The sequence below is a fragment of the Haliotis cracherodii genome, unplaced genomic scaffold, assembly GCF_022045235.1.
Source record: "Haliotis cracherodii isolate W230 unplaced genomic scaffold, xgHalCrac1.p SCAF_13, whole genome shotgun sequence".
Classification (NCBI taxonomy): Eukaryota; Metazoa; Mollusca; class Gastropoda; order Lepetellida; family Haliotidae; genus Haliotis; species Haliotis cracherodii.
The window spans coordinates 8,597,991-8,610,466 of NW_027266268.1; the positions used below are offsets into that span (position 1 = coordinate 8,597,991).

Here is a 12,476-nt window from a genome sequence, read left to right on the forward strand (position 1 = left end):
CACACGCAAAGGGAAGTCAATTATTCACCTGACCAAACACAGGCATATATGATGGTACAAGTCAAGACAATTAAGGAGTCTGCAGTACCCCGCAGGTGTTACAAATGATGAACGTCGCTTCAAACTTTGCAAAGAAGTTTAATTAAAGATGGAAATAAGCTAATTCTAAGAAAATAAAACATTTAAGAAACATGTATGGTTCTAGCAAATTAAAATGGGAATGACAATCAATGACAACAATCAGAAATCTTCAAACGAAACATAACATTACAAAGCTTCATGAAAATAAATACATGTGAACTATTAAGACATCAGATCTTAAACCAAATCATCTCTCAAAAGCATCAAGGTGATTTAATGTTTTTTAAGGGGTGGTCTTTAAATTTAGAAATAACCTCTCGCAAATTAAAGAGATACCAATATATAATATTATAAGGATAACGCTCTTTTTCAGGGCATTATCATTTGCAGAAGCCCGAGGTTTTCCATTAGTTGAAAAGACCGAGGGCTTCTGCAAATGATAATGCCCTGAAAAATAGCGTTACTGTTATTATAGCTGAAATGGATGGAATTTGTTATCAAATAAAAAGAAACAACAACATCGCTTTTGAAACATTTACTGCAATCAACACGAATGTCACTGACCACATTTTACAAATATGGAAACGTCATAGAACAAACAAAATGACGTCACTCTAATACGTGACGTCATTTTCTCACCCTATGACGTCACCGAACAACGGGCTTGATAATGGCCCGTCGTCAAGCAATATGAGGGCCTTATCATGTTACAGTGGCCCGCTTATTTCTGATAACGATAATTCTATCCATTTTAGCTATAAATAAAGATATGCACATATGAATAAATGACAAAACTATAAATATAACAAGAGTTAATCATTAGAATGTATTTTAAATGTTGAATCGTGTCAGTAATCAATAAACAATGAAATCATAAGAAACATGGTCAAATACAATAAAAGGTTGCTACACAAAAAGAGTCAAGAATTAAACCTCTTCAACCGTCAGTTAAAGCTATCCTCCCACATCACCGTATGTGATATAATTGAATCACTGTCAAACAAATCTCAATGAGTAACTCAATAAACAAATTTAAGAAAACTGAAAAATAAAAACTAGCTTGAGGCTGCTATAGTGTTACTCTGTCCTGCTTATATCAATATAGTCACACAGCTTGGGTATAGAACTCTGCAAACTCTGGAATTAAACCTAACTTTATAATAACATCAATGTTACCCCAATGCGGTGCTTTTCCTTGAAATGGATGTCAGGGATACTCACCACAACAAACTGAAATGTGTTTTTAAAGAGAGACGCTTTATGCATGCCCCTTAACAACAGCCTTATCTTGAACGATCCGCGCAACAATGCAATATCTACAAACAAAAAAACAAATGCAGATTGGACCAGTTCACAAAGACTTCCTCGAGTGCCGCCATATGTAACTGTGTTGTAATCAAGTCGGTTTGAGCACGCTGAAAAGTCTTATGTTGCGCATTTTACATAACCTCTTAATATATGTTTACAAATACCAGGGGCGGTCGGGTAGCCTAGTGGTTAAAGCGTTGGCTCGTCACGCCGAAGACCCGGGTTCGATTCCCGACATGGGTACAATGTGTGAAGCCCATTTCTGGTGTCCCACACCGTGATATTGCTGGAATATTGCTAAAAGCGGCGTAAAACCATACTCACTCACTCACTTACAAATACTAGCTGAAAATGTATTAACGTAAAAAACATATGTAATAAATATAAATATTAAGTCATTGTATAGCAGTGAATATATGCTCAGCACATTAAACATTCATTTGAAACAACTTGGATGAATGCTTACACTTGCGAACGAACCTTAAACCAAACCATCCGTGAAAAGCATCCAGTTTACTACTTCCACAATGACGAAACAATTAACAGTGTGTTCTTAAACTGCATCTACATGTATGTTATCAAGAAAATGTACAAAAATGTACCTCCCTCTCCCCCGGAAAAAATCCCCACAACACAACAACAATAAAATGATTAAAAAAACAACACAACCAATATAATACAAAGTTGCTACACCCAAAATAAAAAGTATTAAAATCTCTACTGCTGTCAAATCGATACCCTGATTCACAATTGTAGCCCAGTGAGTGAAATGGTACACTAAAAATTAAAATGAGGCTTCACAATGTTGTTTCCAGAATTCATTCTTCCTTTTCTAATGAGTAGAGGAATAGAAACGAAGAAACCATTTCCACAATCAACATGTAGCGGTACTGTGAATGATTCTACTTTACATGATAATATAAATAAAACCAATTTGGTTCTGGAACCTGTTCAATAAATACTCCCTCATCTGACAGTTCTAAAAACATATTAGTTAAATGGCACGGTCAGAGATTGTTTCTGAAAACAAAGAACACATTGAAATGTTTCATTTTGTGTTTTATAAATTTCAGTTGTTGGGGGCAGCTATGTCCGTGAATCATGTCCTGGTTGATGCCTTGTACTTTACTCAAACTGTAGCAGATGTAATTTCATGACCTTAATACGACAGTACTTACCTTTTGAAATTAAATGTAATACAATCAAAGCTCTTTGTGCCTTCTGATACATGTCCTAATTGTTAAATAAACTCTGAAAAGTCACATGAATACGACTTAAGATATATTCTTATGAAAATTAAACATATGTACACAAATCATTAAATGTTTATAACATGAATGTTTACTCAGTGTGTTTGAGAGAATGTATTTACAGTAAAGTACGTCTATAACGAACACGCTTATAACGAACTGACGGATGGAACGAAATTATTTTTTGGTCCTGACTATTTGCTATAGTGATGCTGTATATATGCTTATGACGAACTACAGTTATAACAAACTAAAGTTAGTGGTTCCTTCGAGTTCGTTATAACCGTAGTTTACTGTATTTACAATAAGACAGCTAAATGTCTCGGAATCGGTTTCTATAACAGTTCTAATTCATGTTTGCATTGTTTCGGGTTATTTTCCACCTTCGAAATTGACATATATGGCAGAACTGTCAGTTTGTTGTTATCTCCGTGTAGGTGGCCTCATCTGCTGCACCTTCAGCGACACTGTCAGGCACTGTGTAGATGTTGGAGGTCGAGGGAGCATCGGCGCCTTGTTCTTCAACTCTCTTAAGTGGCATCGTGTTTTTGCGGCTTAAAAAGAGAAACAGTCACAAAAATTACTGTAGTTTTTATTTTTTTATATTTTTTTAATTTTTTTATTATTCCATTCCATATATATTGTTACAAGTGTAGGTATTAACATGTACATATAAGACAGAATTAACACAAGCTATAGTTTTCATAGGTGAGGACAGGCAGGTTGTGTTGGATGTATCGTTTTCTCAAACTGAGAGGGAGTTTATAAATATTTGTTTACAAGAAATAAATGATTACTAATTAACAGGAAGTATGATTCAACTGCTTCGTTAGATTATGAATTGTAAGTTTTGCCATTTCTGAGCATACTGGTTAAATTGATTATTTTTTTTAGCGATAAAACTTTCCAAACAAATTGTGTCTTTTAGTAGTGAAAGAAATTGCTCGAAAGATAAATCTTGTTGTTTTATGTTTGATATGTAGATGAATCTTTTTGCTAATATAATAATATGATTTGTTACATGGTTTTGAGTGGAAACACCAAAAAAGATATTAACTTTCGAAAGGATAAAATTTGTTTGCAGGTTGTTATTTAGGAAGTTTTCAACTTTAAGCCAAAATTGTTGAACAGATTGGCAATCAAAATATACATGAGACATATCTTCAGAAGCAGTTTTACAGAAAGTACAAATATCTTCATCGACAAGTTTCATCTTGAATAATTCTTTCTTAGTGTAAATTATTCTGTTTATAAATCGATATTGAAAATCTAAAAGTTTACAGTCGCGCGTGCATTTTCTATAACATAGAAGTATATTTTTCCAATCCAAACCTTGAGGAAAAACCATATTCCAGTATTCTAATGATTTCGGTATGGTATCCTTCCTAATCAGTTCATCATAAAAAGTCCTTGATTTTTTAACGTTATTAAAGAAGTGTTTACATACATTGTTCAGCTGAACTACATTAACATCAAGGGTTTTGTCTCTGATTTGAAATCTCGAACTCTTTGGAATATTGTTCAGTAATTTTTGAAAGTCTAGAAAAGTTCCCTGGATCTTATATTTTTGTTTGAAATTTTCAAAACTAAGAAAACTGTTGTTGTCGAAAAGGTCTCTAACACTCTGAACACCTCGATTAAACCAGTTTTTTTATAATATAAGATGAATTAAAAAAATGGTTCAGCCAGAGTGGTTGATTCAGAATGTGGTCTAAATCATATTCATACAAACTCATTTTTGGGTAAAATATCTTCCAAGCAGACAATACATCTCTCCAAAAAGGGTTGTCATGTTTAGATAAACATTCTACAGCATTAGACCCAAGTTTGAAAAGATGTTTTAGAGGGAAGATTGTTATAGAATCTTCATACTTTTTATATACTTTTGTAATGAAGATAGTTTGAGAGAATTGATAAAACATTCAATATCTATCATCCTTAGACCTCCATCTTCATAATTTCTGCTAATAGTTGATCTCTTAATTTTGTCGTTTTTGTTATTCCAAAGGAATCTAAAAATTAATGTGTTTATGTCGGTAATAAAAGCTTTGGGTGGATTGGGTAGAGCAGAGAAGATGTGTACCAGAGTTGATATAGCAAGAGTTTTGATAACCGTAATTTTTCCAATAAGAGTTAAGGTTCTTCTGCGCCAATTAGCTAGTAGTCTATTAATATGTTCTATTCTTTTTCTAGTATTGTTTACCCAAAGGTCGTTCAATGAAGCATTTAAAGTTATCCCTAAAATTTCAAAATCTCCCTTATATCAATCAAGTTTAAAGTCATGTGCTAAAACTAGATTACTTTCAGACAATGATCCTATCCAAATTGCTTTTGTTTTTTCTACATTTATTTTAAGTCCTGACATTTGATAGAATTTGTTGAGGGTATCCATTGAAGTATTAAGGGTCTTTTCAGATCCATCTAGAAATAATTGAGCATCGTCCGCATACTGGCCTAGTTTACTTTCCTTATCGTTAATTGTTATACCTTTTATATCTGGATTTGTTCTTATCATAATACCTAGAATTTCTACAGCGATAATAAATAAATAGGGTGAAATTGGATCTCCTTGTCTACATCCCCTCTCAAGCCCAAAGAATGATGATAGATGTCCATTTTGAATAACAGATGCAGTGGTATTAGAAGTCAAAATACCTACCCATTTAATGATGTTCGGTCCAAAACCAAATTTTGTCATTACTTGTATTATAAAAGATTTAGAAATTGTATCAAAAGCCTTTTCAAAATCTATTAGTAGGAGTAGGCCAGGTTTGTTAAGTCTTTTGGTTTCAAAGATGATATAATGATATAATAGAGCTTCCTAGTGTTTTCGCTTATACATCTACCTGGAATAAATCCTGTTTGATTATGGTGTATGATTGTATTTAAGTTTTTTTTAATTCTATTAGCAATACATGAGCTGATAATTTTATATAAAGCGTTTAGTAGTGAGATTGGACGCCAGTTTTTTAACAATTTTCTGTCTTTGTTTGGTTTAGGAAGACAGGTGATGACTCCCCTGTTCATTGTACATGATAATGAGTTGTCATCATAGGTTTCCTGTATGAATCTAAATATCCATTCTCCTAAATCATTCCAGAAAAATTTGAAAAACTCTATAGGGTAACCGTCTATTCCTGGACTTTTATTATTTTTCATAGGTCTTGATATTCTTTTGCACTAATTATAGGTGTGCTGATTTCTTCTAACAGGTTATTATTAACATTATTATTATTGTAGGTCTGTTTATATAGTTTAGAATAAAAGTCCTTTAATTCATCTAAGATTGTTTTACCATCTGTAATAATTTCACCCTTTTCTGTTTTAATGCTATTAATTAGTTTAGTGGTATAATGTCTATTTTCAAGGTGGCAGAAATAGCTTGTAGGTTTCTCTCCTTCTTCGTACCAGGTTATTCTTTTCCTAATTAGGGATCCTTTTACCTCCTCTTCATGGTATTTTTCTAACTGTTTTTTCATTGTTGATAGATCGGAAAATATTTTTTTCATCTGTATTTTGGAAATCATTTCTTATTTTATCTTCCAGAACCCTAATATTTTCTTCCAAGTCTTTTAGTTTCTTGTTCTTATCTTTCTTTATAAAGGAAGAGAAAGAGATAGTTTTACCTCTGAGCTTCATTAAGAAAGTTTCCAGAAAAAGACAATTAGAAATTTTTAGTTGCAATGTTGAATTTTTAATATGAGAATCGATTTCCTCTTCAGTATATTTGCTATCAGCATACTCATGTAATGTTTCTTTTAGAGTCTCCTTGACTATCTTACTATACTCTTCTTTTTGCAATAGTGAGGTGTTAAATTTCCAATATCCCCTCCCCCTCTCTTTACTTAAAGCGTTCGAAAATGAAAATGTTATTGGGGAGTGGTCAGATTTATACCCTGTCATGATAGCCGTATCGCATGAGAGGATATACAAATCCTGTGAAATAAGAAAATAATCTAATCTAGCCTGTTGTTTTGGGTTCTTTTTCCACCATGTAAATTTTCTGCTGTCAGGGTTTTGTTCTCGCCAAATATCTACTAAATCAAGTTGCTCTATTTTCTCTGTAATAATCTTTCTTGCACTAGGGTTATTGATATGTTTATAATTTTCTAGATCTACAGATGGACTTAATACCAGGTTCCAATCACCACATAAAATCGTTGATTCGTTTCCCAATTCTTCAATTAAATCAAATATTTTGATATAAAATGAAGGATCATCTTTATTTGGGCCATAAAGGTTAGTCAATGTCATTTTAATCCCATCAATAGTTAGATCTGATATAATATAGTTCCCCTTATTGTCAGTATAACTTTTATGTATTTTAATTTCAGTGTTGTTATTAAATAAAATAGCTACTCCTCTAGAGTTGGTTGTAAAAGGAGCTATAATGCAATTAAGTCCCCATTCGTTTCTAAATATGTCTCTATCTTTATCAGAAATGTGAATATCTTGGAGACATATTACAGAATACTTCTTTTTGCGCCAAATTTTCATAATTTCAAGTCTTTTACTTTTTTCTGCAAGCCCTCTACAATTAGCTGAGACTATTTTAATCTTACTATCCATCTGTGAAGTTTGATGAAAAATGTGTTATACCTACACATGAATTAATAAAGACAGATGATGGAATGGAAAAAAAAATTTTTTTTGTAAAAAAAACAAACTCCATAAGTGTAAAACTAAGATATGCCCTGCTATCTGCCTTTGTTTACAATAAATAAGTAAACTAATGTCAACAACAGAAATGTACAAACATAATTCAACACTGCCGGTTTTCTTTTACTAAATCTTAACATGGTATATGCAGACTGGTCATGTCTAGAGAATCGGATCCATACAAACAAAAAAAACTATATTGTTTTCGAATTTATCCTCCAATTCTGGGTTAGAAACTAACTGCTTTTGTCCACCGGTCCCTACGATGTTTACACACAGCAAAACCCCTAAAATGGGCCACTCTCCACTAGCCCCTAGGATACCTTGACCATTGGGCAGCATGGCATGGACCACAGGACCGGTGCCAAATTTCTAGCGCTGCAATGTAACCCCTTTCCTTACAGAAAAAACAACAACATTCCTCAGCACTTGTATGGCAAACATAATAACGAATGTTCGGTCTCTGGCTTCGAACCTAGTGCAGTAGCATGAAATACATAATAAGTGAAACTGTAAGAAGACAAGACAATGTCATAACTTGTAGTAAGCAGGTTAAAGACCCAAAGTGGGTTTAGAAAATACCTTTTTCATGCCTTCATTTGTTGTAACACAACACAACATCGCTTCGCGTTTTCATTAAAAAATCTACACTTCCGGAAAGTATTCGTCACGTGGTAGTCATGTGGGTTTTGTTGTAAATATTGGCACCCGATTGAATAGACTGATTGTTACAAGCTATTAGGATCATATATAAATAACTTACTGTTTGATATTCTCGATCTTAACGACCATTTGAACCTCCTTCCAAACATTTCGTGCCTTCAATACTCACCACAACGCAAAGTCACTACACGTTTTCACAAAGCAATCGATACTTCCGTGACGTATTCGTTACGTGATGGACATGTGGGTTTGTTTGTAAACATTGGCACGCGTTTGGATTGGTGGATTGTTACAAGCATTCCCGGGAGCATATACGTAACTTACAGTTGACACTTCAATCCCTTTTTCGAGGATCCGAGTTTGTGCGTGTAGTTTCTGGCGAAGTTCATATCCCCGGGCTGCCAAGTGAGATCGTCGTTTCTTGAGCGACACCGGGAGATCCGTCCTGATTGAAATCTTCTTTTCCTTGAGAACTTTCCATTCTTTGAAGGATGCTTGGTGCACGTCGTTCCTGTCTTGCATATGCACGAATTTCACGACGATTGGATTAGGGGCGTCCTTCGTCCTTTCCCAGTTTCCTAGGCGGGGGAGTCGATGAATGTTCGCGAATGGCATCTCTTTACAACGATGTAAACCGAGATTGTTGAACAATTCACCTATTGCTTTTTCAGGTTCCAAATTGTTTGGAATTCCGTAGATGAGGAGGTTAGACTTCCTCTGGTAAAGCTCCTGTTGAAGGATGCGTTTTTCAGCCTCATCTTTGTACTCGATAGATTCTTTCCGAAGGATAGTAATGGCGTCCTTGTTTACCTCAATTTCGCTGGCGTTGAATTCCACAGCTTTTGTGGTTTCTTCAAATGAACGTCGCATTTCATTTATTTCGTTACTCAACATGTCTATCTTTGATGAAATGTCCTCAGTAAATGTTTTCATACACTTTTCCATGTTTTAAACTCTTTTTTCCACTTTTAAAAATTACTGTAGTTAATCCAACGTAAGATACATCCAAACAGCGAGTATTAAAGTATTAAATCATTTTCTTCAGATTCACAATGATAAACAGAATAAGATACGCTTGTATCCTTCAAAGAATATATGTGTAGTGACCCCAGAACTTCTGAGGTGTCCAGTGTACAGATTAGCTGAGTACCTTATCTGACCCAAGAAAGACAAAGGGGCTTGAAAGAGGAAGGGATTGGACTACAGTGTTAGGCAGTGGAAAGGGTGTATTAGAGAGAGAAATAATCTATCATAAAACTCATCACGCAGAAGCTTGCTCAGTTAAATGGTTGTTTGTTATGGTTTATGTATGAGGGGGATTGAACAAATAATAAAATAAGGTAGCTGTAACTGTAACTGAGAAAGGATTTCTATATTTACATGACTTATGGTAGCTAAGACACTCATATCAAGAAAACTGAAATAATCATATGCTTGTGATACCAGAAATATTTAAAATCTGTTACTGCCAGATATATGATATTTAAAAGGGCATGAAATAGTTTCTATATCCATTTCCTTGTTCACGAAAATATTATTGGGTTTCATCACGCACATACCCTACGACTGATACTGCTATAGTATCACACATATCTCATCCTGTCTGTGTGTACTCCACAATTAACTATATATGTTACCGGTGGGACAGGACAAAACCGCTTATATCGCGAGCTGTTTCTATACATGTGATCTTGAATTTGCGGTTCATCCTTGTGTTAATTCAGGCACAGAATACGTCCAAATGACACCCTGTTTGTCATTACAGCCGACATAAATTCGGTTCAGATGGTCACAATGCGTGATGTGGCTGATTCCTCATGCTCTCAGCCGCTAGTTCTCATTTATGTAGTTGCAGCAGTCATATATGCTGCTACTGGCAAACATCTTATGCAAGTGTGACAATCGTCCTCTTTCAGGGCGTTCCAGGAGGTCAACGACAAGAGTACATGATCGACTGATCCGAAACCAGGCTCTACAAAATCGAGCTCAAACGGCGAATCAAGCTGCTGCAAACTTCAGGCAACTGGAGTACGGGTCAAACGATTAGAAATCGCCTACAAGCAGTTCATCATCTATGCTCAACAGCCACGTGTTGTGCCGCCACTTACAAATCGTCATCTAGCAAACAGAGGTCAATGGGGGTAGACAACGTCAAAACTGGGGTAATCGTCGCTGGTCACGTGTCAGGTTTTCAGATGAGTCCCGATTCACCTTGCACGTCCTTGATAGGTGTGATCGTGTCTGGCGACGTCGAAATGAACGTTAAGCCAACATCATGACAGACTTGGCGGTGGATCGGTTTTTGTGGGGGGTGGCATCACTATGACTGAACGAACTCCACTCCATGTTGTGCAAGGAAGGGTCACTGGAGAGCACAATCAGGACAACATACTGAGCCAAGACCTTACCCCCACTGAACACGTCTGAGACGTGATAGGGAGACGTGTGCGTCAACGTCATAGGCCGCCGACCATTTTTGCAGAACTTGGCCAGGCGCTGCAAGAGGAGTGACACACACTCCCTCAAATCGCCAGTGGGAGTCTCATACGCGGTATGCCTCGTCGATTGAATGAATGTTTGACAAACGTGGCGGTAGTACACACTACTGATCCAAAAGCATCAACTCTCATACTACACTGCCGGTTGTAATGAGTTCCCAATTCGTTATTATTATCATGCAATTATTACTCGAAACTTATATCTCATACAAGTTTGGAAATTCTAAGTTATTTACAAGTGTATCCCGTACTTTTTAAGAGGGTATTGCTAAGTAACATCTTTAAGAGATAACGTCTTTAAGTGGCTTTTCGAAGTTTGCATAATGAACAAGGGATATATTTCTAAGGATATACAACTTCTTTATTACAATAAAAACGACGTTCCGGTGTAAGTAGCAACACCAAAACGCCGCTTTCTTTATTGTAATAAAGAAGTTGTATATCCATGGCACTATATCCCTTGTTCAAGAGATTGTAATACGTTTCGACGATTTGAATGTTGTGGTTATCAACTTATTTAAGAGTTAAGAACGATCACGTTTGAGAAACAAATCTCAGTTAACTACAATTTTTAAACATATAAACGCTTATAAATATATAAACACTTACATGTAGAATACATATGATATAAAGGCGACCAGGAGAGCCACAATAACAGTCCCACAGATTATTCCCACGATCAGTGCTGCGTTGTTCGGATTGTCAGCTGAAATGAATATAATTTTTAGAATAATTAAATGTTTTTACAAATCAAAAGGACTGTAATATTTCATAAAAGGCCACATGTCCAGATATACAGACTTGGCGTTTTGCACTCATCACGTGACTGAATGATGATGTCGTTGGCATGGCAACTATCGTTTTCTTCACTGACATTAACGTTGTTGTTTTTGACACAGAAATAATGTCGTTCATGACATGATAACAAATCAACAGTATAAATGCCGCTGAACATGGGGGAAGAAGATAGAGAAAGGACATCACTTACAACTTTGTTATTATGACCTGTCTGCTTAATAAAAGTCTGGTAGTCAAGCGTGTCTATGACAGCTACAATCAATCCTTGGATTGTTTTACAAAACAATCGCAAATCTGTGTTTAAGTGGTACGATATAATTGTGGTGACTTTTATTATCAGCTCGGAAGCAGGTCCGCGTAACGAATACATCAATATATGTTGATGAATATAAGTTTTGAAGGCAAAGTAGAATGTAGATAAACATGGCAGATGATGGACGACGGACGAGAAAAAGAATCATATTAAACATTCACCTTGTAAGGAACCTCCTGTATTTAACTTGTTTCCAATTCCCTCAGGCGTAGAGGTCGCTGGAATGAATCAGTGAAGGTATTCAACGTATGTATTGTCTAGATAACTGACACAAGCATGGAAGCAAACCAGGCAGTGCACAGGTTCAAACATACAGAAGAATGAGCTTGTTTGGTTTGAGGCCACTTTGAACATTACTTAAGCATTCAGTACATATAAACAGTAGACACAATGACTGTTGCGCAGGAGACCTACTTTTTTTTTCTTAACGCCTTTGACACACTTCTGCAGTAACACCGTATTGAGAGAGTAAGATATGTTTAACGCTGCAATAAGCTGTGCCACGATATATCTATCTATCTACATATATATATATATATATATATATATATATATATATATATATATATATATATATATATATATTGGCAAAGAAGAATGTTGATAAACATGCCAGACGATGGACGACGGACGGGAAAAGGAATAACATTACACATTTATCTTGAAAAGAATCACTTGTATTTAACGTGTTTTCATCAATTCCTTCTGGCGTGGAGGTTTCTGGAACGAATCAGCGAAGCAATTCAATGTATGAGGTGTCTGGACAGCTGACACAAGCATGGCAGTATACCGAGCAGTATATATAACAGAGGGGTGAGTTGGCTTCATTTATACGAAGAATAGGCACAGTGATTGTTACATGTTATTGACAACGTTGCGTTTGTGGGACCTACATCTATTTTTTAT

General features: G+C 35.4%; 1 protein-coding gene across 1 annotated transcript in view; it reads right to left on the reverse strand.

The window, feature by feature from the left end:
- Positions 1-227: 227 nt before the first annotated feature.
- Positions 228-12,476, reverse strand: part of LOC139459580 (uncharacterized) — a 32,965-nt gene continuing 20,716 nt past the window's right edge. The window contains exons 5-8 of the mRNA XM_071241133.1: positions 12,225-12,290; positions 11,732-11,788; positions 11,069-11,165; positions 228-3,193 (exon numbers count right to left, since the gene is read on the reverse strand). Coding sequence (XP_071097234.1) covers positions 3,052-3,193; positions 11,069-11,165; positions 11,732-11,788; positions 12,225-12,290 — 362 coding nt within the window. The 3' untranslated portion in view covers positions 228-3,051. The remainder of the gene's footprint in view (positions 3,194-11,068; positions 11,166-11,731; positions 11,789-12,224; positions 12,291-12,476) is intronic.